The 25,499-nt window shown below is 40.7% G+C and overlaps 2 protein-coding genes across 3 annotated transcripts in view; one reads left to right on the top strand and one right to left on the bottom strand.

The window, feature by feature from the left end:
- Positions 1-7,851, top strand: part of COL17A1 (collagen type XVII alpha 1 chain) — a 48,496-nt gene extending 40,645 nt beyond the window's left edge. The window contains exons 42-56 of the mRNA XM_057506279.1: positions 190-222; positions 310-384; positions 697-747; positions 1,261-1,386; positions 1,909-2,046; positions 2,548-2,616; positions 3,028-3,168; positions 3,717-3,806; positions 3,909-4,019; positions 4,574-4,720; positions 4,997-5,353; positions 5,876-6,013; positions 6,230-6,292; positions 6,455-6,535; positions 6,901-7,851. Of these exons, the coding sequence (XP_057362262.1) occupies positions 190-222; positions 310-384; positions 697-747; positions 1,261-1,386; positions 1,909-2,046; positions 2,548-2,616; positions 3,028-3,168; positions 3,717-3,806; positions 3,909-4,019; positions 4,574-4,720; positions 4,997-5,353; positions 5,876-6,013; positions 6,230-6,292; positions 6,455-6,535; positions 6,901-6,953 (1,673 nt within the window). The 3' untranslated portion in view covers positions 6,954-7,851. The remainder of the gene's footprint in view (positions 1-189; positions 223-309; positions 385-696; positions 748-1,260; positions 1,387-1,908; positions 2,047-2,547; positions 2,617-3,027; positions 3,169-3,716; positions 3,807-3,908; positions 4,020-4,573; positions 4,721-4,996; positions 5,354-5,875; positions 6,014-6,229; positions 6,293-6,454; positions 6,536-6,900) is intronic.
- Positions 7,852-9,540: 1,689 nt separating this feature from the next.
- SLK (STE20 like kinase) overlaps positions 9,541-25,499 on the bottom strand; it is a 52,839-nt gene continuing 36,880 nt past the window's right edge. For both annotated transcript variants that reach the window (XM_036898812.2, XM_036898813.2), the window contains 6 exons: positions 19,546-19,675; positions 18,764-18,888; positions 18,093-18,281; positions 17,432-17,557; positions 16,359-16,472; positions 9,541-13,179 (listed from right to left, as the gene is read on the bottom strand). In XM_036898812.2, the coding sequence (XP_036754707.2) occupies positions 13,033-13,179; positions 16,359-16,472; positions 17,432-17,557; positions 18,093-18,281; positions 18,764-18,888; positions 19,546-19,675 (831 nt within the window). In that variant the 3' untranslated portion in view covers positions 9,541-13,032. The remainder of the gene's footprint in view (positions 13,180-16,358; positions 16,473-17,431; positions 17,558-18,092; positions 18,282-18,763; positions 18,889-19,545; positions 19,676-25,499) is intronic.

Here is a 25,499-nt window from a genome sequence, read left to right as displayed (position 1 = left end):
CAGCAAAATCTGACCTTCAGTTCAAAGGAACAAGAGTAGATCAAAGTGTGTGTCTTTGAATGGTTGGGAGAGATAGAGAGAGAGAGAGAGAGAGAGAGAGAGAGAGTGTGTGTGTGTGTGTGTGTGTGTGTGCGTGTGTGTGTGAGGAGGGTGGGGGACACCAACTGTCCACCTTGCTGTTTTCCTCAGGCGAGCAAGGCCTTCCAGGGTTCTCAGCCGCAGGTGAGTGCCCGGCCCCCGCCCTGTTGCTGGCTGCATCCAGAGCTTCTCCCACCCTGACTGACTGTACCGTGTGTGGTTGGCTTCCAGGTTCCAGTTCTCTCGGTCTCAACCTGCAGGGACCACCAGGCCCACCCGGCCCTCAGGGACCCAAGGGTGACAAAGGTCAGTGGGGGATCAGCCAAGAGGGTGGTGAAGCCTGGGAGCTTGGCTGGCCAACAGAGTCCAGGTAGGGGGCATTGAGTACTTACCGGTGCTAAAGGCTTGGGGAAAGAAAGAGGCTAAAGGAAGGAGAGGCAGGAGGGAGAAAGGGATGAGGCTGTGGGGGCACAGGCCCTGCCCAGGGGGAGCTGGTGGTGGCACTACAGAAACAAGATGAAGAGACATGGGCCGGTTGTTCCAAGCGCGGTAAGGCTTAACCAGGGAAGGGTTTCTGGACGAGATGACACAAACAGGGCTTCTCATTTTGGATTCCAGGTGATCCTGGAGTTCAAGGGGCCCCTGGCATTTCTGGTGGTTCCTCTCAAGGTACAAAGACCAGAAGTCCTTTTCCCCTCCTCAAGTGAGGCCTGTCATTCCAATGAGAACATTGCTCATTCCTTCACTCATTCATGTGCCCATGATGCAGTGTTGATAGGGACCCTCTCTGTGTGCTAGGATCCCTGAGCTAGTGGGGTGGGAGGGAGGGACCCCTGCATGATGAAGATGGCTAACAGTGCTAATGTACAGTGACAGAGAGTGGAACGGTCCTGGGGGCTAGGGGTGTTCAGAGATGAGGGAGACGCTGGGGGGCAGTGAGCAGGTTGCTGAAGGAAAGTGGGGATTTGGCCCAAGAGAGTTCCCCTCTCTGTGCCCCTTTCAGACTGTGGCTGCTATGGACCTTCCTTTTGCCCTCTTTTTGAGGGGACCCTTCTCTTTACTGCTGTCCTATTTCTCCCTCTGAGACAGATCCTTCCTCCTTAGACTGTGGAGGCAGGGCCTGGACCCCTCTGTCTGACTTGGGGGTGGAGAAACCAACTCAGAAGGCTTTCTTTCCTGCAGGGGGCTCATCATCCACAGCCATGCTCATGCCAGGCCCACCAGGCCCGCCAGGGCCCCCTGGGCCGCCAGGCTCCATCAGCAACACTGGCTTGGAGATTCAACAATACATCTCTGAGTACATGCAGAGTGAGTGCTGGGGCAGAGCAGGGCAGTGGGGTGGGGGGTGTGCCTGCGCTGGGGGAGCTGGGGACTGGCAGTCTTGCAGGCAGCTGGGCCCAGGTCTTGCACTCCTAGAGCCAAGGCTGCGGGTTCGTGCGCTCCCCCGACACTCACCTACTCATAGCTGCCCACGCTCATAGCCTCCTCCTCACCCAGTAGAGGCTTGCTCCCATGCAAACAGCCACACACACGTTCTTTCACACTTGTGTGCCCTCCCCTGGCCTCATCCCTGTGCTCCCCGGGGACAGGAGGGTGTGATTTCCACAGTGTGGTCACCAGTACTTTGTCAAATGGGTGGCTGGCTGGGGTTTTGTTGGCCCACAGCCTTCAAGTACCACCTGACCCAGCATGGGCTTCTGCCTCAGTTTCTCCATTTGTAACAAGGGGAGTCTAGGTTCCTTGCTGGCCATGCCTTGGGCCATGTGTGGGGTGGGGAAGTATTTCACAAGTGCTTCAGCTCACTTCTGTGCTTTCTTTCTTTGTTGGCAGGTGACAGTATTAGGTCTTACCTGTCTGGAGTTCAGGGTCCCCCAGGTCCACCTGGTCCCCCAGGGCCTGTCACCACAATCGCGGGTGAGATTTTCGACTACTCAGAGCTGGCAAGACTCGTCGTGAGCTACTTGCAGAGTGAGCCTCTCCCCACCTGTCATGACACCTTTCATCCAGGGTCAACTTCTGTTCTGGAGCCTTGCCTGGCTTTGCTGCTTGCTTTGCCGTCCTGAATGTGATGCTCAATTCTGAACTCACAGGAACTGGGCCACCAGGATCTAGCTCCAAAAACGGGTTTGTTCAGATTAAGAAGAGAGGCCACACTGCAGAACCATGTCAATCTGTGGTTGATGGATGTGTCCTAAGTACAGAAAAGGGGTCCTTCAGGTTGACAGGATTGGTAGGAGTTAGGCTGGAGCATATTCTTGAAAACAAACTGCATTTCCTACAAAACAAAAACCACCTTTGACCTTTTCATCCTTTCAAAATAGCCTCCTCAGGCCATTCCCCCACCCCCAACCCCATCCATTCATTTCCCTCAAATGGAAACAGTTAGTTACCCGGGTCTTTGTGACTCTGGGGTAATGAGGGTGTTGCTTCAGTACAGCTCAGCAGGTAATGAGGTTTCCTTCCCGACAGCTTCGGGGTACAGCCTCAGCTCCTACTCCACCTCCATCTCTTCTGAAGACATCCTGGCTGCACTGCAGCGTGAGTCAGCTGCAGGGCTGGGGAGCTGGGGGCTGGAGGGTGGGAGCTCCTCTGCTTTCTCCTGACCACAGTGCCAGGCACAGCTGGTCCCAGTCTGAGCCTGGGAGGGCTGCAAAGGGGATGGAGTCCTTCAGGACAGGGAGCCTCTCCCACATTGCTCCCAGCCACCTGCTGAGCAGCAGCTGACTGGCAAAGGGGCAACAAATCCCACCCCTCTGTCCCCAAGGCCAGGCAGCAGGGCAGGTGCCTCTTTAGGCCCTGGCAAGCTTCCTGATTTCCCCCTGGGTCTGAGAACCCAGAGTTCACCTTGTCACCCTGGAGCCAGTCCGTGGGCAGGTCAGGCATGGTCGGGCAGTGGTGTGGGACCCCTGTAGCCTGGTGGGTCCATGGCAGCGCTTTGTCTCCTTTCAGGGGATGACGTGCGTCAGTATCTACATCAGTACCTGGTGGGCCCTCAGGGTTCCCCAGGGCCACTAGGAGCTGGTGGGGATTGGTTCCTCCAGTCTTTGGACTACACAGAGCTGAGCAGACGCATTCTCAGCTACATGTCGAGTGAGTGTCTGCCCTCTTGGCCTGCCCTCTGCAGGCAGGGTGGTCAGGAGGGCCCGGATGAGGACTTGGTGCTGAACTGCCTTGAAATGGTCCCACTGACCCTCTCCTGCCAGGCTGCACCAAGCCCAGGGAATGGGTGGCATTCAGAGCTATTCAAACCTGTGGCCCCAGAGCAGGTCTTGGGCACTGGCCCGCATGGAATTTACACACCACTTGCACACACACACATATTCTCTATACACTTTACACACGCACACATCCACACATTCTCTGTACAGGCACACACCCAGCAGGCAGTAGGACACAGGCCCTTTCTAACCTGCACCCTTCCTAGGACCGAGGGCCCCTCCTCCTATTGTCCTTACCCAGGATTGTATCTCTGCTTTACCCTCCATGCCTGTCTTTTCCTGCTGCCCCTCTCTTCCTCGGGCCCCGCCTCTGTCCACATGGTGTTTGTGTCTGGCTTCCACTCTGTTTCCTCAGGGTGTTTCCATCTGCCTTTTCCTGTCTGATCTGAATCCAAAATAACTTGGGATTTTGTTCTTCAGGTTCTGGAATCAGCATTGGGCTTCCTGGACCCCCAGGGCCCCCTGGCTTGCCGGGAACATCCTATGAGGAGCTTCTCTCCTTACTCCAAGGTAAGGCTAAGCAGAGGCCATCTGTCCAAGTGGTTTGGGATGGAAGGCAGAGCTCCTTGGCCCAGGCCACAACTGACTCCCTGCTCATCCCTGGTGTCTCAGGATCTGAATTCAGAGGCATCGTTGGGCCCCCAGGTCCCCCTGGGCCCCCAGGGATCCCAGGCAATGCATGGTCCAGCATCAGCATGGAGGACCTCTCAGCTTACTTGCACAGTAAGGCGCCAGGGCAGGGAGGGGGGCTGGGTGAGGAAGGCAAGGCCTGCAGCCTGCCTGTGCAGGCTCCTGTGGGTTTTAGCAAAGGCAGCCATGGAGAGTTAAACTCATTGGCCAGTCACCAAGTCCCCTGGAGCATGTATAGGACTGGATCCTGGGCCCTGGAGAGGGACACACTTGCTCTTGTGCTCTCAGCCATAGCAGGGGGAGAAGTGGGCAGAGACAGTGCCCCCAGGTGCAGCCCTTAGAGAACTCACGAGCCAGTGTGCCATCAGGTGCCAAGCCGGGGGCACCAGCTCTCACTGGCAGCAGGGCTGAGGGGATGAATCTGGGTTGAAGGGCTCAGCACTGAGAGAGCAGGGATGGGGAGGAGGAGGAGGAGCACGGAAGGCTGGGAGCAGTCATCCCCTGGTGATGCCGGGAGGTGGGGTGCTGGGCCCCCGCCCTTCCCTCGCCCCACTCTCCTCCCTTTTCTGAGAGCCCTGCGTCCAGGCGGGGAGTTCAGCATCCTCAGCAGGAGGATCCCTGATCTTTCTCTCTTGCTGGCCTCTCAGCTGCTGGCCTGTCATCTATCCCAGGGCCTCCAGGCCCTCCTGGTCCCCCAGGCCCTCGAGGGCCTCAGGGTGTCTCAGGAGCTCTGGTAACCTACGCTTCTGAAAACAGCGACAACTTCCGGAGCGAACTGATCAGCTACCTCACAAGTAAGTGCCGCTGATGTTGCTGTCCCTCTGGCAGCCCTTCCCAGACCTTGCTTCTCCCTGTCTAAGGGGTAGCTGGTGCTTAAAGGAACTTAGGAGGCCAAACCTATGAGCCCCGGTGGATGGCGAAGCCCAGTGTCTGCCCAGCCAGCACTGCCCTTGATGTTCATGTGCTGCTCAGGGGCCTTGAGGCCCTGGAAGAGACCCCTTAATTCCCACTGCTTTCCTCCACTAACCTGGAGAACCTGGGCTCCCACTAATGTAGCTTCCTCCTCGCAGGTCCTGATGTGCGTAGCTTCATCGTTGGCCCCCCAGGCCCTCCCGGGCCCCAGGGACCACCTGGAGACAGCCGCCTAGTGTCCACGGACGGCTCTTATAGACGAGATAGCAGCTCTTCGTCGCACATCTCGTCAGTCAGTCGGGGCACCTCCTACAGCTCTTCTATGGGCATCGGAGGAGCCAGAGAAGGCTCCCTGGGCGAAGAGGGGGCCTTTGGCCAGGACATGAGCCTGGGTCGAGGTTACGGGGCAGCAGAAGGTGACATGTATGGCAGTGATGGTGGATCGTTCAGGGGTGGCTTTGCCGGAGGTCTGGATTACAACGAGTTGGCTGTTCGGGTGTCTGAGAGCTTGCAGCGTAAGTCGTGACACTTGGGCCTCAGTGCTGGGCAGTGGGGTGGGGGGAGCTAGAATCAGGTGGGCAGGGACTGAAGACAAGAGGCCCCAGACTAGTACTCAGCCAGCTGGAGTTCAGGGTCCCCAGGCTTAGCTCGAACACATGCTGTGGAAGAGAGCACTTGGGGTCTTTGGACTTTGCTTTCCCAACAAACTATGTGTGGGTCTCAGAAGACCCTTTATAAGTATGATGGTTTCCTTGTGGGGCTGAGGGAAGGCTGTCATCTAAGAAGTCCTTTCTCCCTGTAGCTTATCAGCACTTATACAGTCAACGAGCCTTTGATGAAGGCTCACTGCAGTAGAGGCCTGTGTCAGTCAATGGTGGGGGTGGGGGGCCCACAAAGGAAGCCAGCAAGGCCTTTCCCTTGCTGCTGCTTAATCTAGTTTACCTGCATTGGGAGTTAGTCAGAGGGCACTATGCTCCCTCTATGAGAGGGTACGGAGCAGGCCCTGCTTCCAGTGCCCACACTCTGGTGTTTTACAGGTCAGGGCCTGCTGCAAGGGCTGGCCTACACTGTCCAGGGCCCACCAGGCCGGCCCGGGGCCCAGGGGCCCCCTGGCATCAGCAAGGTCTTCTCTGCTTACAGCAATGTGACCGAGGACCTCATGGACTTTTTCCGAAGTAAGGGCATCCTTGATTGCCTCCCAACACTTTCAGTCTCTGGAAAAACCTCAACAACACTTGATTTGCTGAAAATCTGACAAATTCTAAACTTTGTTTCCCTCTTACAAGTCCAAACTCTACTACCTACCTACCTGTGTTACTTGGAACAAATCACTTTACCTCCTAATCTTCAGAGAGATTTTTAGTCTAAGGTCAGTTTTTTCCCCACTGCAGCTTATGGAGCCATACCAGGACCCCCTGGGCAGAAGGGAGAGGTGGGCATCCCAGGACCCAAAGGTGAGTGATAGCACGGAAACAGCCACCAGGACTCTGGGTAACAACCTCGTGCTGAAAACGGTTCTTCTGTGGGTGCCACATGGGGGATCTGCCCTTCCCCTCCACTTGCTCCTCCCACCCTGCACACACTTTACTTAGGACTTCCCCCATCTGTCCTCCTAGGAGACAGGGGCCCTGCTGGACCACCAGGTCGGCCTGGGCCACCTGGCCCTCAAGGGCACAAGGGAGAAAAAGGAGACAAAGGTAAGCCTTGGCTGCCAGTTTCTGGAGTGCTGGAGGGCCGCTGTGCAATAGAGAAGCAGGGGCTTCATTCCAGCGCAAGCCTGAAGGCAGCAAATGCCAATTACTAAAGGCAAACACTGCCAACATAATCTGCATAACAATCAAGTAACCAGCTAGTAAGGAAGGAAAGGGAGCCAATGCAGGAGAAAAGGTGGGGCCAATCCAGTAATGAAGTTGGGTAAACAATTTAAATAAGTTGATAGTCTTACAAAAGAGCATCTCTCAAGCCAGTTTTGCAGTAGTCACAGTTGCCGTAATTGCCCAAGCTAAAGTCCCCACAGGCTCCAAGATTTTTTTTAACTTCCTACTCGCCTTCTACCTTCCAGGTGACCAAGTCTATCCTGGGCGGAGAAGAAGAAGTGTGGCCACCAAGCCATGAGCTCTCTTTGGTGGAAAAGACCCTACCAGCACTTGCAACTGCTTAAGGCACTTCTGTCAGATTCTCTCCAGAGGGTGAAAGCTGGTCTCAATGTCCTACTGAGCCAGCAGAGCCAAACAGTTAACTAGAGCACTTGTTTTAGTCTGGAACTATACATTATATATTTCAAACAGATACAGTCTGAGACAGCTTCATCGGGCACACATTTGGAGTAGCTGCAGTATTGTAGAATGAGACTGCTTCTGTGCTATGAGCTCCTTGGCTGCTTTAACACTTAGTTCAAGCCCCAACCAGTCATGTAAAAAGTTGGCTCAGGGGTCCTTGAGATTTGCCTAAATATGAGCCCAGAAACTGGAAGACAGGTGCCTTCCTGGGGTAACCCTCAATGGGGGTGTTCTGGTTCATGCTGCAAGGCTGTATTATCAGCAACTTCCCGTCCTGTTCACTCTGCATTTTCTAGTCATAGAAAAGGATTGGCTAAGAAGCAACTCTTGCAACTGAAAAAATTAAGAAATTCACTTCCTTTGAAGGCAGGACAGGGTTTCTAATACTTACTTCTCACTACATATCACGTTCCCACTTGTTTAGAAAGTTTGTTTGATTGTAGCTATGATGTTTCCATAGGTCCATGCTGAAGTTTATAGATTTGTTACACTGAACTAGACTGCAAAAAGTAGGAAAAGAGGGCAGTGGGCAAGGAAGAAAGGAGGAGAGGGAAATGAGCATACTGGATGTGGCGGAAGATGTCACCTCTGCTCTGCACTTAAGAAATGGCATGGGGGACTGGGTGCAGTGGGTTTTTAAGCACTTCTCAATGTTTAAAAACATTTATGTGGTCTATTCGATGAAAAGTCATTTCAATTACAAAATTTATAATTAAAGTTTTTTTCTTTTTTAATATTATGTTTAATGTGATGCATCTAACTAGTAAAGTAAAAGAAAAGGAATGGAGGGAGGGAGGAGAGAAAAAGGAAGAGGCGAAAAGACAGGGAGAGAAAGAAGAATGAAAAAAAGAGAAAATATTTTGGGTTAACTGGATTTGATTCCAACATTATTACAAACACAAGGAAACATAACTGGTTATATTTTGGGACAGAGTTTCTTGCATTTTGTTTAATCATTGAGGTATTTAAAGGCAGACCTTTACCTGCAACTCACTCTGGGCATATTACAGAGCATCTGAAGGTCTTCCCCCTAAGCATAAAGTACTTGAAACAAACACATATGCAACAGATGAACAACAGAATTATTTGCAATTAATGAAGAGATTTATCCTGGGGCAAAGGAGGTATGATTGCAGGGCAGTTAATAACATGGAACACCAAAACTTCTATTAAGGAAAAATACACAAAAATCAAATGCCCAAAAGAAATGCTAGTAAAATCAGACACTCAAATTCAGAGGAGGCTACACTTGGCCAACTTGTGAGTTGTCACAAGCTGTGACCTTTGACTGGTGGATAGTCAAAACAGGGTTAAATTAAATCTACTTCTACACCTCTAGTCTTCTAAAAGATCAGATTCTTTATTTTCCATGTGGTCTGAGTATCTCAGGTATTATCCTGGGAAAAAACACACTATTTAGTTCCACTCTATCAAACAACTGCAAGCACCAAACATTCTACATGGTCTGTTTGCCTCTGTTGTCATATCCTGATAGCTAACTGCTAGGAATCAATATTGAAGTTCTAAAATACTAGCTCGTAAGTCCTTTATTTCAAACACGTTTTTACTATCTAATGAAAACTAAATGTAGCACTTGATTGCATTGTGCCTTTTTAATATTATAGTTTAACCTAAAGACTGAATCAGTTTATTTTTCTTATAGTAGCTTCAGGGCTCAAGTATTATATCCCCTTTAATGATTCTTATGTTGATAAATCAGACTTGAGTTTTTCCCTAGGTACCAAATTTACCTTTCTAATCTAAAAGTCTTTATCAAGTTCTATGCCCAAGTTAAATAGGGTATAAATCCAACCCTGGTATCTTCTCTGGACAGAACCCAGGATGGGCAGATATGATATATGTCCTCAGCTGGGTGGCAATGAATCTAAGCCTCCTTTGTTTCAATTTCAAAAAATTATTTAAAAAGGTCATGAATGAGCTCAGTAGTGTGCAATGCTCCTGGACTAGATAGTGACATGCTATGCCTCCCTCCGGCCAAGTTCAAAACTTGCCAAACGATGCTGCCCAGTGTCTGCTGAATCTTGCATGAACATATCAATGACAAAAAGAAGTTATTTTTAGCAGAAGTGAAGTCATATGGTTTGTGAAATGTTTGAAGAGAAAAATAATCCACCCCGAGGGGGGGGAAAGTATGTATATGTGTTGATGGAAATATTTTAAACCCACCCAAAGGAGGGGTTTGCATGCTGAAAGACACCCACCCCCTCCAAGTTACCAGTGAAAACTCCATTCCTGTGTATGGTGACTACAGATGGTTAGGAACACTAACAAGCTGCTCAGATCAGAAGAACTGTAGGACTACAAGTGTTAAAAAAATGTAACTAGGACCAAAAATAGCTGTAAAATATTCTTATGCAGGACAATCTAGTTTCAAAGAACCTTAATAAGACACTGTTCCCAAAGTAGATTAAGAAATAACTTTATTTTTTGTTTATCAATCCCATGATTGAAAAGACATGTTGCTCCCAAAGACAAGAGGCATAATCTAAAAGAAAATTCTTTCTGAAAATTTGGTTTGTGAAGTTATTATGCTGCAAATCAAGAGAAGGATCACGAAAAGCTGCTGCCAACATTTAAAACTGGTAAAAATATTCTATCCCAAGCTTAGCAGAAATTTTAAAGCTGTATCAAAACCATGTCAGCCACAGAATAACAATAACAATAAAGGCATTAACTGTAGTGACTTCAACTTAAGAAAAGCATTTAAAATATCCCATTTCCCAGAAAAGAATGATTTATTTAATCCAAAGACTATTAGAACTGGAACTAAATAACTCTCTTCTTCCACCTTGGTTCTAGGCTTTCCTTTAATCAACAATATCTCTAGCTAATCATTTAACAGAATTTGGCTTCTCAGAAGAGTCTTTGTCATTTAAGCACAGTGTGGAATGGGGAAAGTGTGTAGTTACAAGGGAACTAGAAGAGTACAAAAGACAGTTACTTCTGAAACTCGCTGATGCTCAAGAAATCAGAGACCCTCCATTAGGGTGGGCCTCATATGCCTGAGGGCTTTGTGCTTGAGGAAACACTACTTAAGAGGTAGCTCTGGTTCTAGTTTATATTTAATTACAATTTGCTGTATCCTGTCATAGGTAAGTTCTAATAGTTTCAGCAAAGTATAAGCACTCTAAATTTCCTCCTTACCCACCCTATAGATGTCCCTTTGAGAGGGTAAGAAAAAGCTTAACTGTGGCTATAATTTAGAATAGCAGCTAATTCAGCAATTCACACCCAACTATGGATTGACAGGACTAGGAAAGGCAACCTGGTGCAACCAGCTCTATGAACTAGACCTGCAGAAGTGTGGCAGTCTGGTGTATTCACAGGACGCAGGGAGAAGAGGGGAGGCAGAATAATTAGGGGGCACATATGGAGAATTTCTTTTATGCATTTCACAGCACATTCTGCCACAGCAACAAAACCACCAAATCAGGAATGGGTTTGACTGTAGTCTTTGATTTCAAAGAAGCCTGTGCCCCTCCCCTACTCTTACTTACACTTCATGCAAGACAGAAAGAGCACTATTACTATTTGAATATAGGACCTAACAAGTAGTAGGCTGGGATGGGTACAATAACATATTCTGGATGGCATGTTCTATGACATAACGGCATAGTCTATAACATAACACTTTTTAAAAGATTTCTGTAACTGTGAGTATTAAAACTAAAGCTTCACCTCTACATATGTATCATTTTGTAGTCCTGTACCCTCATGACTATGGTCATTGGAAGAGAACTCAAGCATTAACACTGAATACAAAGAGCAATTTTAAAGGAGATGTGAGAGTTGCTAATAAACTTACCAAAGTGTCAACTGTTCTACTCTGAGCTTCTTCCCTTTATCCAATACTCTGAATGTCAAACTGAAGGGAATTAAAAGAACCAAATATTCAGATCAAATCAATTATGTGCCACAAATTATTTAGCATACAGATATTATTTAAAGGATACTGAAAAAATGTCCACTGCCCAAAGTACTAATTTCAAAAAGCCAATAAACTGAAAATCTAAGGTGAAAGTGGTATGCAACCTTTCTCCTCTCCCTCTTCAAATAAGTAATTAAATATACGGGTAATATTACACTGTCATATTTATCATAACAATATAAACAATTTCAATCATTCCTGAATATTACTTTATAAAGATATATATATTTTAAAAGGCTTTCAAAACATTTTTCAACCCAGCATTTCAGAATAAAGCATTAAAAGTTTTGTATACAGTAACACATTCATGTGATAAGTGTATGAATTTACAACCATACATTATATTTTTTTATATATATATGTATGTATGTATATATATTTATATAAAAAACAAACCTGGCCGGAAGTGAAGGCTACCTACAAAGATGTCTAAGTAAATTATGCGTGTCAAAACAATTACAAAATTGAAAACACTCATGCATTTTTAAATCATCTAAACCACTGACAAAATAAGGTTCAGCATTTGAAGTTTTCAAATTAACTACAAGAAAGTGCTACAGATATTTACATTTTCTTAAAATGAATCAGTGTTCCCACAAAGTTACATTAAAATTTTTCACCAGCCTCAAATGTAATACAACTAAAAACTGAAACTTCTACAGTTTGGTACCCAGCACTCTCAAAAGAGAATAGGATATAAACAGCAGACACAAGCATTATTTACACTGTACTGTCTCACACAGAAAAGTACAGTTCATAATACTGTTTGACCTGACACGTGCTTGAAATTCTAAGCCTCGAGAGGGACTAGAAGTGAACATTTCGTTAATAATTACACATATCAGCAACCACATGGTAAAGTTTTCAGGCTTTTCCCATCCAAATCAAAGTAAATAATTTAAACATGGAACAAATTAAAACCAAAATACAAATGACTTTATTTCAAAATAACAAGTCTGACATTTGCCTAAATATTTAGATTCTTTTTAAAAAAATATTGTGAAAAAATGCTTCATTTAAGGTTAATTTCAGAAAATACACTTATATATATAACTCAGAGCCTGTAGCCCTCTGACACAGTTTTAAACAGAATTTGCGAAGATGCGAGAAGTCATTTAATCAACTCAGGTATTATTTTAGGAAATAGGCTGGGATGGCTAAATCTGTATTTCTTTTAATTTGGTGAGTTTTACTTTTCCAATTTGGACATCTAAAAAGCTACCTTTTTTTTTCATCTCTCCAACTTTGTAAACTATGTATTTTAAGATGAAAATTTCTACCAAATGCTAATTGGAATAAGATTTAAAAACAATAATATTTAATGCTAAGGATGTTTTGTCCCTTGAATCAAAAAAGAAAATCTATATTTTGGACTCAATTGAAATTTAGTGTTTTTAAGAACTATTTTAATAATACTAGCACCCTTATTTTATCTCATACTTAGGTAATTATTTTAGAAAGAGTATTGAAATAATTTTTCTCTTTTAAAAGTTTGTTACTATTTAAAGATCAAACAGATTTATTTACTGCATCAATATATTTTGCGCAACTCATAACTTTTCCATGAGAATTGATTCCAAATCTCCACAGCAGAGTTTCACTATAGAATTTGCGCATCATTGAGAAATCAGGTAAAAAGATATTTACTGACAGTAACATAACAGTGTTCTTTTAAATAACTTTAAACATTTTATCTCTTAACAGTTTTTCAGGTAACAGTGTGTAAAGAACACCAATCTTAAGACTAATATACAAAATCACCTTAGGGAATTACTACAAGATGCTACTCTGTCCACATAGCCCAGCATCTCTTACTTTGTCTCCCTTCATCTTTGCTAAACAAATACACCTAGAAGGTGAGGCAGGTGATTGTCTTTGAGAGCTCTCTTACATAGACTGTGGCAGATGAAGAGAACAGACAGACATATTTAAAAAGCCAAACCCAACACCAGAATGCTCCCCTTTGTTACGATCCAGTGGAATGCAAGCTAGGAATAGGATAGAATTTGGAAATCCGGCTCTGTGTTGATGGGTTAAGGCATTCAGACTCCCCGGTCATTTTAAAGAATACTTCCTGCTCCTGCAGTTTCCTGGCAAACTCTTCTTCCAGTGTCTTAAAAAGGAAGGGAAAACGAAATGACATGCCAGTATTACAAAAAGAATTTACCCTGACAGCCAAGATATGGCTATTTGCCCAAACACTTTCTTTGTATGTTATCCTACGGAAGACCAGGCTGCTCAACAGTTAGGACCATAGACTGCACAGCCCTAAGTTCAAGTCTGGGCTGAGGCATATGAATGGATGGCTTGGGTCAATTACTTAACTTCTCTGTATTACAGAATCATTTCATTATTCTACTCTAAAACAGAGATACTGCCACCGACCTCACTGATTGCTGTGAGAGGACTGAATGTGATAATGATGTACTCACCACACCCTAGGCACTCAATAGATAGCACCTAGTAACTATTTTCTCTCTCTTCCATTTCCTATTTTTTAGTTTGATTATTGAAGTGCATTTCATTTCCTTCACACTAGACTATAAGCCGTTGAAGGTAAGACCTAAATCAGACTTATCATTACATCCCCACCATATAGTTCAAAGACAGTGCCTGATAAATATCTTAAGTATCAATGACTTTGTGGACAAATGATTCAGAGGTAAGTGCTGCTGAAGAGGTACTAACAAAGTACAGGAGAAGATGGAGGGATACAGGAAGGTTCCTTGAAGAGGTGCAACATGAGTTTAGTCTTGAAGGAAAGATAAGAAGTTAATAGATGGGATGGGGAAAGCATGCCAGACACAATGCACAAGGGCAGGAAGCTGCAGAACGGCTGTGAGCAATGGCAGTTCTACTTGACACCGTAACATGCACTGGAACAAAGTGGTGAGTGGGAGATGAAGCTAGAAGGATGATTATGGCCAATGTGCAGCCCTATGCAATCTTCAAGTCAAAATGAGGCATTTATACTTTATTCTAATGGAACCGAAGAGTTATCAACACTATGACAGTCTCAGAGATGTCCTTAAGGATAAATACTCTGGTGATGGCAGGCAAATAGGAAGAAAGGACAGGAAAGTAGAGATCAGACGGCCTATAAAGGACATTACTGAACAATTTTAAGTAGTAGGATGAAAGTAATAGGAAAGATAAATATTATGAAAATAGAGTCAAACTTATTTGTCATCTCACTGAATGTGGGCTATGATGGAAATGCTGACATGTAGGCTAGAAGCCTCTTCCTAAGAGAAGTTGGAACATCTGATGATAGATGGGACTGGAGAGAGGGGAAAAGGTGAGGTGATGAAGAAAACAGGATGTTGGGTTTAGTTTTATCTCCACTGAGTTTACAATCATTAGTTAACATTCAACAGGTATGTACTGACCATTTACAATGTGCCAGGAACTGTTATAAAAGCTGGGTATGTATCAGTGAACAAAAAGAGAATGTCCCTGCTTCCAAGGAGTTTACATTCTTGTGGGAGAAGACAAACAATAAACAAATGTGTCTGTGGTGATGAATGTTATGAAGAAAAACAAAGGTGAGGAGGTAGAGGGTGTTTGAAGTGGACATGGAGGCTATTTTATACACAGTGACCAAAAAAGGAAACTTGGATGAGATGATTTGGAACAGAAGCCTGAATGAAATGAGGAGGAATGGAACAACCAGGTAGAAAATGGGAGCTTAAAGCATGAAGCTATAATAATAAAATAATAAACAATAATAGCAATACCAATGATTCATTGAAATCTGATCACAGCTCAAGAACTGGGATAAGTACTGTACACACACCAATCCTTTTAACTTCTTAGCAACCCCAGTTAGGTGGGTAGTATATCTTCATTTTACAAATGAGGAAAACTGGGCTTAAAAATGTTAAGTGACAAAACTAATCAGTGGCAGCAGAGATTTGAGCCCAGATCTGTATGACTTAAGATTGGTGCTCTCTCCAACTCTTACTACATAAGTTTTAGAGTTGTCCTTAAATATGCAACAATTGAAGCCATGACTAGCTAAAAAGCATCAAGAAAAGGAACAGAGCTAAAGGTGTAAAACTGGGAAATGTCTACATCTCAGGTGCCTGAAAGACAAAGAAAAAAGCGATAACAAGCACAAAGAAAGAAGACAGTTATGTCATAAAAGCCAGGTGAGAACGAATTTTAAGATTTTTAACAAGAAATGTTAGATAATGCCATTGGATTTGGTTAAATTCACTTGTGGCCACTGTCAACATGCTCACTGGGGAGTCTGAGGTGAAATCTTGACTGCAAAGAGTTAAAAGAAATTGGAGGAAGGGGCTTCTCTTTGTTCACCCTTCTGTACCTTTTGATTTCTAAATTATATGAATTTATTACCTATTCAAATATTTAACAATAAATAAAATTTGAATTAAAAAGCCACACTATCAACTGACTTGGTCATTTCTCTTCCTCTAGAAACCTTTAGCACATAGTAGGTGCTAATACATTATATCCTTGATTGATTGATTGGATAAATGGAAGAAAGGAATGGTTGAAATATATAGCAGGCAGAAAGCCCAAGAGAAATAAAGGTGTAAGTTTGAGATTTAGCAAAGGGAGAGATTCAGATAGTGATAGCAAAAACAGAGTTGAAATGGCTGACCAATTGGACCAGGCTAGCAGTGAGTCAGGTGCAAATAAGGAAGATAGCTGGCTGGCTGGCTGACTGCAGGTAGGAAAACCATTCCTATTTTACTAGCTGTCAATTTAACACAGAATACAAGGGCCTTGTAATCTGGCTTGAATCTAAACTGTCAACACTTCTTCTCTACCTCTCTAATGTCTACACAAAGGCACTCACTCCCTCTAAATGCTCCAGAGAGCTACGGGAGTCCTGTACACATCATTTTCACTCATTCTCTTCTCTGTACTTATATTGCCCTTTCCTACCAATCTGTCTGTCTGTCTGCCTACCAAGTTTACTTATCCTTCAAGCCTCACATGGCCTACAAGGCATCTCCTCTGTTAAGCTTCTCTGCCTTCCCCAGGCAAATTTAAGCACTCCTCCTCCTTTGCTTGTACATTGTGATTCTCTGCCCTGTATCCTGCACTTGCCTCCTTCAGAGCAATGATCCTATGGACTAGATTAGATTCTAAACCTTGATCCTGGATTCTAAACCCCTTGGGGGGCAGAAACTTTGTCTCTTCGTCTCTATATCTCCTGCCTCTGACACTGTACCTGCTATATATTAGGAAAAGAGCCAACAGCTGGGTGGATGGGTGGATAGATAAACATAAACATATTTTAACTAAAGTTTTAAAAATTACCTTTTTCCTAGGTCTCAATTTCTCTCTCCATTCCTTTAATTCTTGGCTGTGTTCCTCATCTAACTCCTTTAGTTTCTGAGTCTCATGCTCAACCAATAGATGGCATTTTTCATTCTGAAAACAAAGTTTGGATTAAAAAATTTTAGATCAACTATACAATTTTTCATGAATACTTATCTTCCAAAATACAAAAGTATTCATCAAACATCAAGCTATTTCTGATGTCCAAATTCTTCTCAAAAAACCAAGGACCAAGAATTAGGAAATAAGTCACAGCTTCATTTTTGAAAGTTTAGAAGCTAGATATGTGTTTACTTACCTTATGAAAAGAACTTAAATACAAAGAATTAGTTTGATCTTGTTTTTCCTATATAAGAGGGTTTGCTCACAAAAATGATGTTTCAGAGGGCAGCTTGTATGCACTTTATCCGTTGGTACCAGAATGTGGCATTAGGAACTAGTCTACTCTAATAAATCAAGCAAATATGTAGACTACACATAATGTATACGCTACTTTAAAATTTTAAACATTTTAAGCTATGTACTAGATGGGCTGCATACTACTGGTAAGGCCCCCAAACAGTCCTCTTCAATATACTCTGTAAATTTCTTAGGAGAAAAATTCTTAGAAGAATTTAGATAAAATTCTTAGGAGAAAACAAAATATATTCAGTTTATCACATGTTTCAAAAACTTAGAAGAAAATGAACTATTTTTCCCTAAATGAAAAGAAATTTCAAATTCAGAATCTGGTAAGAAAACTATCTACATTATTTTGAAAACTTTGTATTCTTTGCAAAATATACTAAAAATGTTGAATATCACTTTTGAAAGATGAAACTTGTTATAATTTAGCTTCATGTTTATATTAATCATGGTTATATAAAACCTAAACTAGTGTCTATGATATTAAATTGATTTTCTTTGTGTCTATACAGGAAATGAAACTTTTAAATCCCAGCATTGTTACCAGTAAAGGGCAGTTTACTTTGATGAGCTACGGTTTTCTCAACACCAGACACCTGGGCTTGCCCATCAAGGGCCAGCTTTGTTTTCATGCTTCTCCATCTAACCTGCAGCTGATGCAGTTCTCGGACATTGACTTCACACTGCAACTGAAGATCCCGCATTTGATTTTCATGTTTTTGATGCTGAGCCATTCTCTCATTTTTCTGCCTCTTTTCTTCTTGAGCTGCAAACTGTTAAGAAAAACAAATGATAAATATGACTAACAAGCAATGTAATTTCTGCATCTTCCAAAGGTGTGATTAAGGAATTTATTAAAACTTAAAGTACAATAAACTAAAGCTGCAAGTAATAATATGCTGTGACTCATGGTTTCAGTGGCGAGTGGGGACTTCTGATTAAAACCTCAGTCATCCTATCTCAGTTAATTTGCATGTGGGACATGTGACTATAAAAGTATAGTGAAGCCATTATGTTTTGGCATGAAAAGCTGTCCAAGTTGCCTTATTCCCAGGGCTGATCTTAGGACCTAATCTAGCCCAGGATCTGGTGTGGAGGCATGGTAGGGTAGGCTTTGCTCTCCGTGGCCATCACCCTAGGAAGACTAAGTTGGTATATGCCATTTATTCAGCCTCAGCCCATACAGCTGAAGTAAACATCAACAAGCTCAAGGTGGCTCTAAATGTTTACAACACAATTATGTGGTGCTTCTAAAGGTTATTCAAATTTTTTAAATCTAAAAGGGAAGAGAGCAATTTGCTTATTTACTTGTTTAATTTTGTCACGATCCTGATCTGGTGTGGCTGTTGAGTTAATTCTCAAACTTTTCTTAAACATGGCCATTCGAGTCTTGGCTTCACTGCGCTGAATCTTAGGCAGTCTTGCTCTTTCTTGAGTCTGTCTGTTTTTCAATTCCTCAATAAGTCGTTGATTGTACCGCTGCATTTGTTCTGTTTCCTAAGTTTTAAACAAAAACTTGTGATGTAGATACAATGTGATAGTACCCACATGCATGCTCAAAGGTTTCACTTTGTTATTTCCCAAAATTACTCTTTCCCTTTTTACATGCCAACAAGCAAAATTTTAGGCAAAAAATAATTTGTAAGAAAAATAAAGCTATGATTAATAAGATTCTCATATTGAAATTCTCTCCTACTAAGTACAGGGAGTTCACATATTTAAGACTGAACCACAAATGGAGCCACAATAGCTACTTTGAGGCAAGACGAAGATTACAATGTTCAAGAGGGCTTCAAGCATCATAATTAAGTTACCTTCCTTGGAATTTGCAGAAAAGAAGTTTGCAATCATGATCAAGATACAATTTATTACTCCAAACTTCATAAAAGAAAGAATGGAAATCTAAATTCATTCTCTAAGAAATGTTTCAAAAATGAACAGCTCTGAAAACTTTAAAATGAAATTTTCCTTTCATTAACCTTCTCATGGCGCTTAAGTAGCTGATGTCTTTGCATGAAATACTGATCTTTAAGTTGCTGTTTTAGCAGCTGGTGTTTTTCTTGTAAGTGTCGTTCTTCAAGCTCCCAAATTGCAGCTTCTCGTGCTAGAAGAAGAAAACAATTTTCAAAATGTCACTTTGTTCTTACTACTAATATACTCTGGTGTTCATTTTAATATTTACATACAAGTGTTGTAAATTCAATAACCTATACACACACTGACCTTCTAAGCTATAAATTAAATATTATCAATGTAAAGATAATATCTATTACCACTTTCCACTCTGTTCTAATGCCCTATAAACAGAGAATGCCCCACCCCAACAACAAAATTCCATTTAATCATCTTAATGAGAAAGAAAAAAATTTAAACTATTTGTTAGGGGAAATAAGTGCTTAAAATCCCATTCTATCATGTAGCTAATTAAACAATTATATAGACAATTTACAGATAATTATATATATAAATTATATAGCCAACAATTATAAGACATAATGAGTATACAAAATTATATTTCTACCATCATCTGGACAAAACAAAGCTTTAAGGATTATATATTGATGTTCAATTTCACTGTCATAAAAGAATTCTATACCTTACATTATTTAATTTTATGGTTTTTTTTCCTCTACTGACCTCAACTTTATCTTTCCCTCTACCACTCTAGCAAAGGAAAACATTCAAATAATTTCCAAGGTATGCCTCAGCAATGTTTTTGAGATATACCATCTTTTCACATATGCTGCATAACTTCACATACCTCTCATGAGCTGTTGTTTGTTATTCAGGCATTCTCTTTCAATATTGGCTAACTCTGCTTTCTGCTGTTGGATGATCTTTTTCAGAGAGCCATCTAACTCCTGTTGCTGCTTCTGAACAAACTCTTGTTCCTATTAGACACAGTTAACCATGAGTTAATAAGTATCTACTGATCAAAACATCCATTCACCTATATGATTGTACAAATTAGTGACTAAAAAAAATTTCTAAACCAAGTTTGCAAAGTCAGCTGGATTTAAAAATCACCAAAAAAACATATTGTACATATAAATGTATTAGTCACTCAATTCAAGCCCAGAAAAAAAGTACTAGAATATATAATATTCTAAACTCAGTATTAAGAATAATACACCCAAAAGAAGTTTATAACCCATTCATAATTAAAATGCCTAACTCACAGATATCTTTGGGAAACTAATAAATTTATCATTTCTAAAACTGATTATTCATTCCACTATGGTGCGTATAAAACAAGAATAAACAAGAAATGCCTTTCAGGAAGAAAGGCAATAAAGAGCAAATAAGTAAAACAGATACCAGAATTTTAAATGCTCTGTTTTTCTAAGAAATAGTTAGGAAGAAATGCCATGGCTACACTAACAGACAGACAGTTCCACTATCTGTAGCCTATGCCTAAAAAGAAAAATCATTTAAGGACTTAATGAGAAATAGTAAATTGCTGGAGAAATGTCAACTAGGAATAGGAATATTTTATATAAACAAAATGCCTTATAACCAGAGAATTCTACCAATGTTTGGGATTCACTCATTCATTCAATAAGTATTTACTGAGTACATACTATTTGCCTGGATGCCAAAAAAGTTTATTACTGTGTAAGGAAAATAAATGTTAAAGTGACTTAGATCTTTATGGTAGATCATACATTTACAGAAGGAATTATATCCAAATTGTAGGAATGTAAACTTCGTCAGTAAATGTTTGCTCTCCACCCTTCTCTTGGAAGTTACAGCAATAACTGATCAATCTGAATGAGGATTTAGTGATTCAGGGTTGAAGCAGAATTTCACCTATAATCCCTCCTCTTCCACGTCCAAGAGAAGATATAACCCCAAGATCATTTTGGAACTATTCTTTAGACCTCAGACTGAGTGTGACAGACCTGGATCACTACCAGCCTGGCCTTCAACGCACAAAGAGGGAGTCTAGCAGTGTTCCTCAAGATGCTTGCCTTACCACAGTGTCTCTGGAGGTGAGAAACAGGTCTTACCATTCATGATGTCCTATTAAAGTATTGGAGTGACAGGTTCTGCTGCCTCATCTGCATCACAATTTGTATTTTAGCATAAATACACATATACAGTAACACAAAGCCTAATCATTGCCTCCATTAAATACAACTGTCAACTTGACTACAGTCACCAATATAACTTTATCACAAAAAAAGGAAATTCTTAATGAATATTTAAATTTAACTATCTAGAATGAGTCCTTTATTTATTTTAAAGTTTTATTTAAAGAGACGCAAAATTTCCAGGCCTATCTTTTAGGCAGTTTTAACCAAGAAAATTAAGTTGTTCAAGGTTCTCTTTTTCCTACAATAAATGCTTTTGTAATAAAAAATTTAATTTAATTGCTTTTGTAATTTCATTGTAAAATTTCTATATGCAAGCTTGTTTAATAAACTTCACATACCCTGCAGATATATCCAACAGTTTTCTTTTGTTCAATATTTTTACCATTAGTTTGCATAAACTATTTTTTTTAATATCTGGGTGGACAGAAAAAATTGGTCCAAATTAACTAGCATAAATAAGTATTACATTTATATATACATAAATACTAATATTCATTTACAAAGAAATCAAGTAAAAAAGTACAAAATAGGGAGAAAAAATATGTGAAAATTAAAACGGTAAATGTAAGTCAGTGCCACGAAAAATATGAATGCAGTTTCCTGTCAATGCAATTTCTGGTCATATTACAATTATATATTTATAACTAGAGTAAGCAAGATAAAAGTTAAGTTCACAGAAAACCTTTATGGAGCACTTAGTACTCTATACTAAGTGCTCCATACTAAGTGCTAGGCACTGTTAGTAGTTATACGATTACTAAAATTAATGAAAGACAGCACTGCCTTCAGTGAGCTTCTTCACTCTATTGGTTCCAAATTGGTTTTGTCAGTTTACCTAAAAAAAAAAAACCAGTGGACCCCTCCTCTTACTATCACACTTTCAAAAGTTCAAAAGTAAACCACAGAAAACTCAAAGCTAGGAATAAAAAGGATCCAGAAACCATGCCACACAATGAGTGACTGAAAGAACTACAGAAGCAGGCCCTGAAGCAGCTAATATATAAGGGGAAAAGAGATCTGAGATTTAGCTAGAAGCCGGAAGAACTAGCACTGTGGTGCTCCAAAGAATAAAACTGGGATTGACAAGAGTCAAGGTAGACAATGTATGGAAATGCATCTTAACACTCACGGTTAGCAAAGACATCAGCTAGCTGCCTTACAGAGCTATGGACTTAAATAACTAAGTAGATCTGGGTGATTTCATAATGCTAAATGATTTTTTATATTAAAGCCAAAAATTACCTGAAAGGTCCCTTACCTACTAATCAATACATTACTTCAAAAGAAATGAAATTTTAATATTATTGAGCTTTCATTAATTTCCTAACTTCAAAAACCAAGTATAATATATTCACAATTAGAATGTGTAATTAGCAATTATTTTTAGGATCTTGAAGTGATCTTACATTCCAAGAAGATTGCCCCAATTACATTCATTAAAAAAAAAACAAAACGATGGATTTGATCACTATGAGTAACAAATAGTTTTTAAATGGTCACATAAATTGTAAAACCATTGCCCTATAAATGAGAGCCAAGTTTAAATTCCAATAAGACATTTTATCATATTATTCAGGTAACTGTGAACATTAAAACAACTTTGAGTTCTAGAAAATTATAAGGGTTAGGGTATATTGGGATATTTGCACAGGATTTGATCATTTTAACTCAAAAGAAAAGCTAAAAAATGGTAATGATCAGAAAAGAGATTGTATTTCATAATTTCACCCTCTCACTAAAAAAAAAATGTTTTGTTTACTCTTTTAGAAAACTATATAGTCCAACAGCTGCCAATAAAAAAGTCTAATTTCAGGAGAGGGGAACAGAGAGGTTGACTCAAGCTGTATTCTATCTACTCCAGTTGTGTATATCAAACATTACAAATAAAAATTATAGTGTTAAATGAGCATATCACTTCTCTACAGAAACTGTAAGAAAGAATACAGCCTGGAGTTCTAGACTTAATTAAAAATTATTGCTAGAAGAATAGCAATTCATTATGAACAACTTGAACAGTGACAACTAGAGTTAAATGGCACTAAAGTCATCACTTCTAATATAGCTTTTCTGACCATACCCATAATTAAAACATCTACATAAACATATATGCAATCAAAATTCACTTCACACAAAGGTAAAAATCTAATCACAGCATTCAATTTCTCACATGTGCAAAGCTTATAAAAAATACTATTGGGAAGATATCTTTTGAAAAAGATGAAAATCTCAAAATTTGTGGTAAGTAGATAGAAAAAAAGAACACTATATTCAAAATGTTCTAGTTCCAGGTTTACCACTAATGTCTTTTGTGACTTTAGGCAGATCACTTAGTCTTCTGTGCCTCAATTTCTTCATCTGTAAAATAGGTGCATTCCATCCCTATTAGGGTGGCAACAGTTGAAAATCAAATGTGAAAACTCTGAAGAATAATGTACCATATATAGTTCATGTCGGGTTATTACTACTATTGTCACTGCTGACATTATCATCTATCAATCTTCTAGATTTTCACAAATGAAGCTAACAATGAAAAGGCACATGTGAGTCAAAGAAAAAGCAGATAAAACAGGAAAAGGCATCCTCCTACAGGACGCGGGACTTACGTCCTGCATTTGGGCGTTGAAGACTGCACAAGATGACAACTGAAAAGACTGAATCATGACCTGAGCAACACCCTGTGGATCAGAATACAATACACCTCCCAGGTGAGAATACAGCTGAATGGCTTTTTGTAAATGGAAAGAATAATTACACAAATATTGAGTTTCTTGAGGCCTGGAACAAGTCACTTAATAGAGGGTCTTTCTCAGCTGTAAAATGATGGATTTGAACTAGATCAGTGGTTCCCAAACTCAAGTTGCTGTTTTTTAAACCAGTCAAACCCTCTTTTAAAAAACTGACCTAAAAGTTTGTAAAATTTAGAAAGAACATGAAAAATAGTACTGCCTTTTTAGATGAAGTGGAAGCAGGGGCCTGAAGACCCAGAGTCCTCACACTTTGAAGGATTCTTGACATGCTTGTTCCAAATGCAAGACCTCCAGGGAGTACAGTTTGAAAACCACTAGACTAGATGATCACATTCTTCCTCCATGTCTATACAGCTATCATGTATAAATTCCCCAAAAAAGTTTAAAATAGACTCTTTAAAGTTATCAAACTTTAGCACCTTCCTCAAAAGCAGTCACTAAAGAGAAATTATTTGTATATTTTTTAGATTACTAAATTCATTAAATTCACAGAAACTTACTACTACTATCAGTTTTATTTGGAAATTACAGGCTAGCCCCCAAAGTTTTATTAAACAATAGATCACTTAATTCATTCAACATTAAATTATCAATTTTGACTCTAGAGTCTGATATATTACCTTTGGGAATAAAAAAGTCTGTATTTCTTTATAAGGCAAAACCATATTGTTAATATATGGTATGAAATCCAAATTATCCAAAAATTCTCTTCATCTATTAACAAGCCATGGCCAACAACCACTGGACTAAGTTGATTAGAGTTTAGATTAGGTACAGAAAGGGTAGCTTAAACATCGGAGGCAATACAGGTGTGGTGGTTCAATGTATGAATTATGGAACCAAACTTGTCTGGATGAGAATTCTGGCTCTACCACTAACTACGTACATGATCTAGGGAGAATCACTCAACCTTCCTGGGCTTTATTCCCTCACCTATAGAAGGGAGGTAGTAACAGTGTAACTATGTGAGGTTAAATGAGGTCATGCAAGTGAAGCATTTATTAGTACTTGACACATGGTAAATGTTGTTTGCTATTATCACCTTAAATAGTAATCCCCACACCAAGTCAAGACAAAATTTTTCACTGGCTCATGGCAAAACAACAACAAAAACAACTAAATTTATTCAAATAGGCTAGTTTTATAAAAATTTTTAATTCTAAGATATTTTCCTTATTTTTCATGGTGTTAAAATATTCTCCCCTTTGAAACGATGGGGACAAGTAAATGTCAGTTTTAAAACATCCTTACTTGGAAATGGACTAATAGTTACCAAAGTGAAAGGGCCTGGGGAAGATGGGTGGGAAGGGAGGGATAAGGGGAATAAGGGGCATTATAGCATACATAATGTAGGGAGGGCACAGGGAAGGCCGTATAGCACAGAGAAGACAAGTAGTGACTCTACAGCACCTTACTACGCTGATGGACAGTGACTGTAATGGAGTATGTGGTAGGGACTTGATAATGAGGGGAATCTAGTAACCACAATGTTGCTCATGTAACTGTATATCAATGATACCAAAATCTTCAAAAATTTGTTAGAAAAAAATAATAAAATTATAAATAAATAAATAAATAAATAAATAAATAAATAAATAAATAAATAAATAAATAAATAAAATATCCTTACTGAGAAAAAACAAAAACTTTTTGTGATACTCCATTTGTCATGGTCCCCAATGGTTTTTGTTTTTTTCTGTTCCTTTTCTTTGATCTGTAAAATTCAAAAGTCTGGGAACCACTTTTTAAATGACATAAAACCACATCTTCAGATAATTTAAAACAACAATTAATATGCAGTCTATGTCTCTTCTTCCTTTCATTGACATATGACACTACAAATTGAGCTCACTTCTCTCTTTGAGGCTAAC

The sequence above is a fragment of the Manis pentadactyla genome, chromosome 8 (assembly GCF_030020395.1).
Source record: "Manis pentadactyla isolate mManPen7 chromosome 8, mManPen7.hap1, whole genome shotgun sequence".
Lineage (NCBI taxonomy): Eukaryota > Metazoa > Chordata > Mammalia > Pholidota > Manidae > Manis > Manis pentadactyla.
The sequence above is the reverse complement of the archived record's forward strand: the minus strand, read 5'-3'. Positions and strand labels throughout refer to the sequence as shown.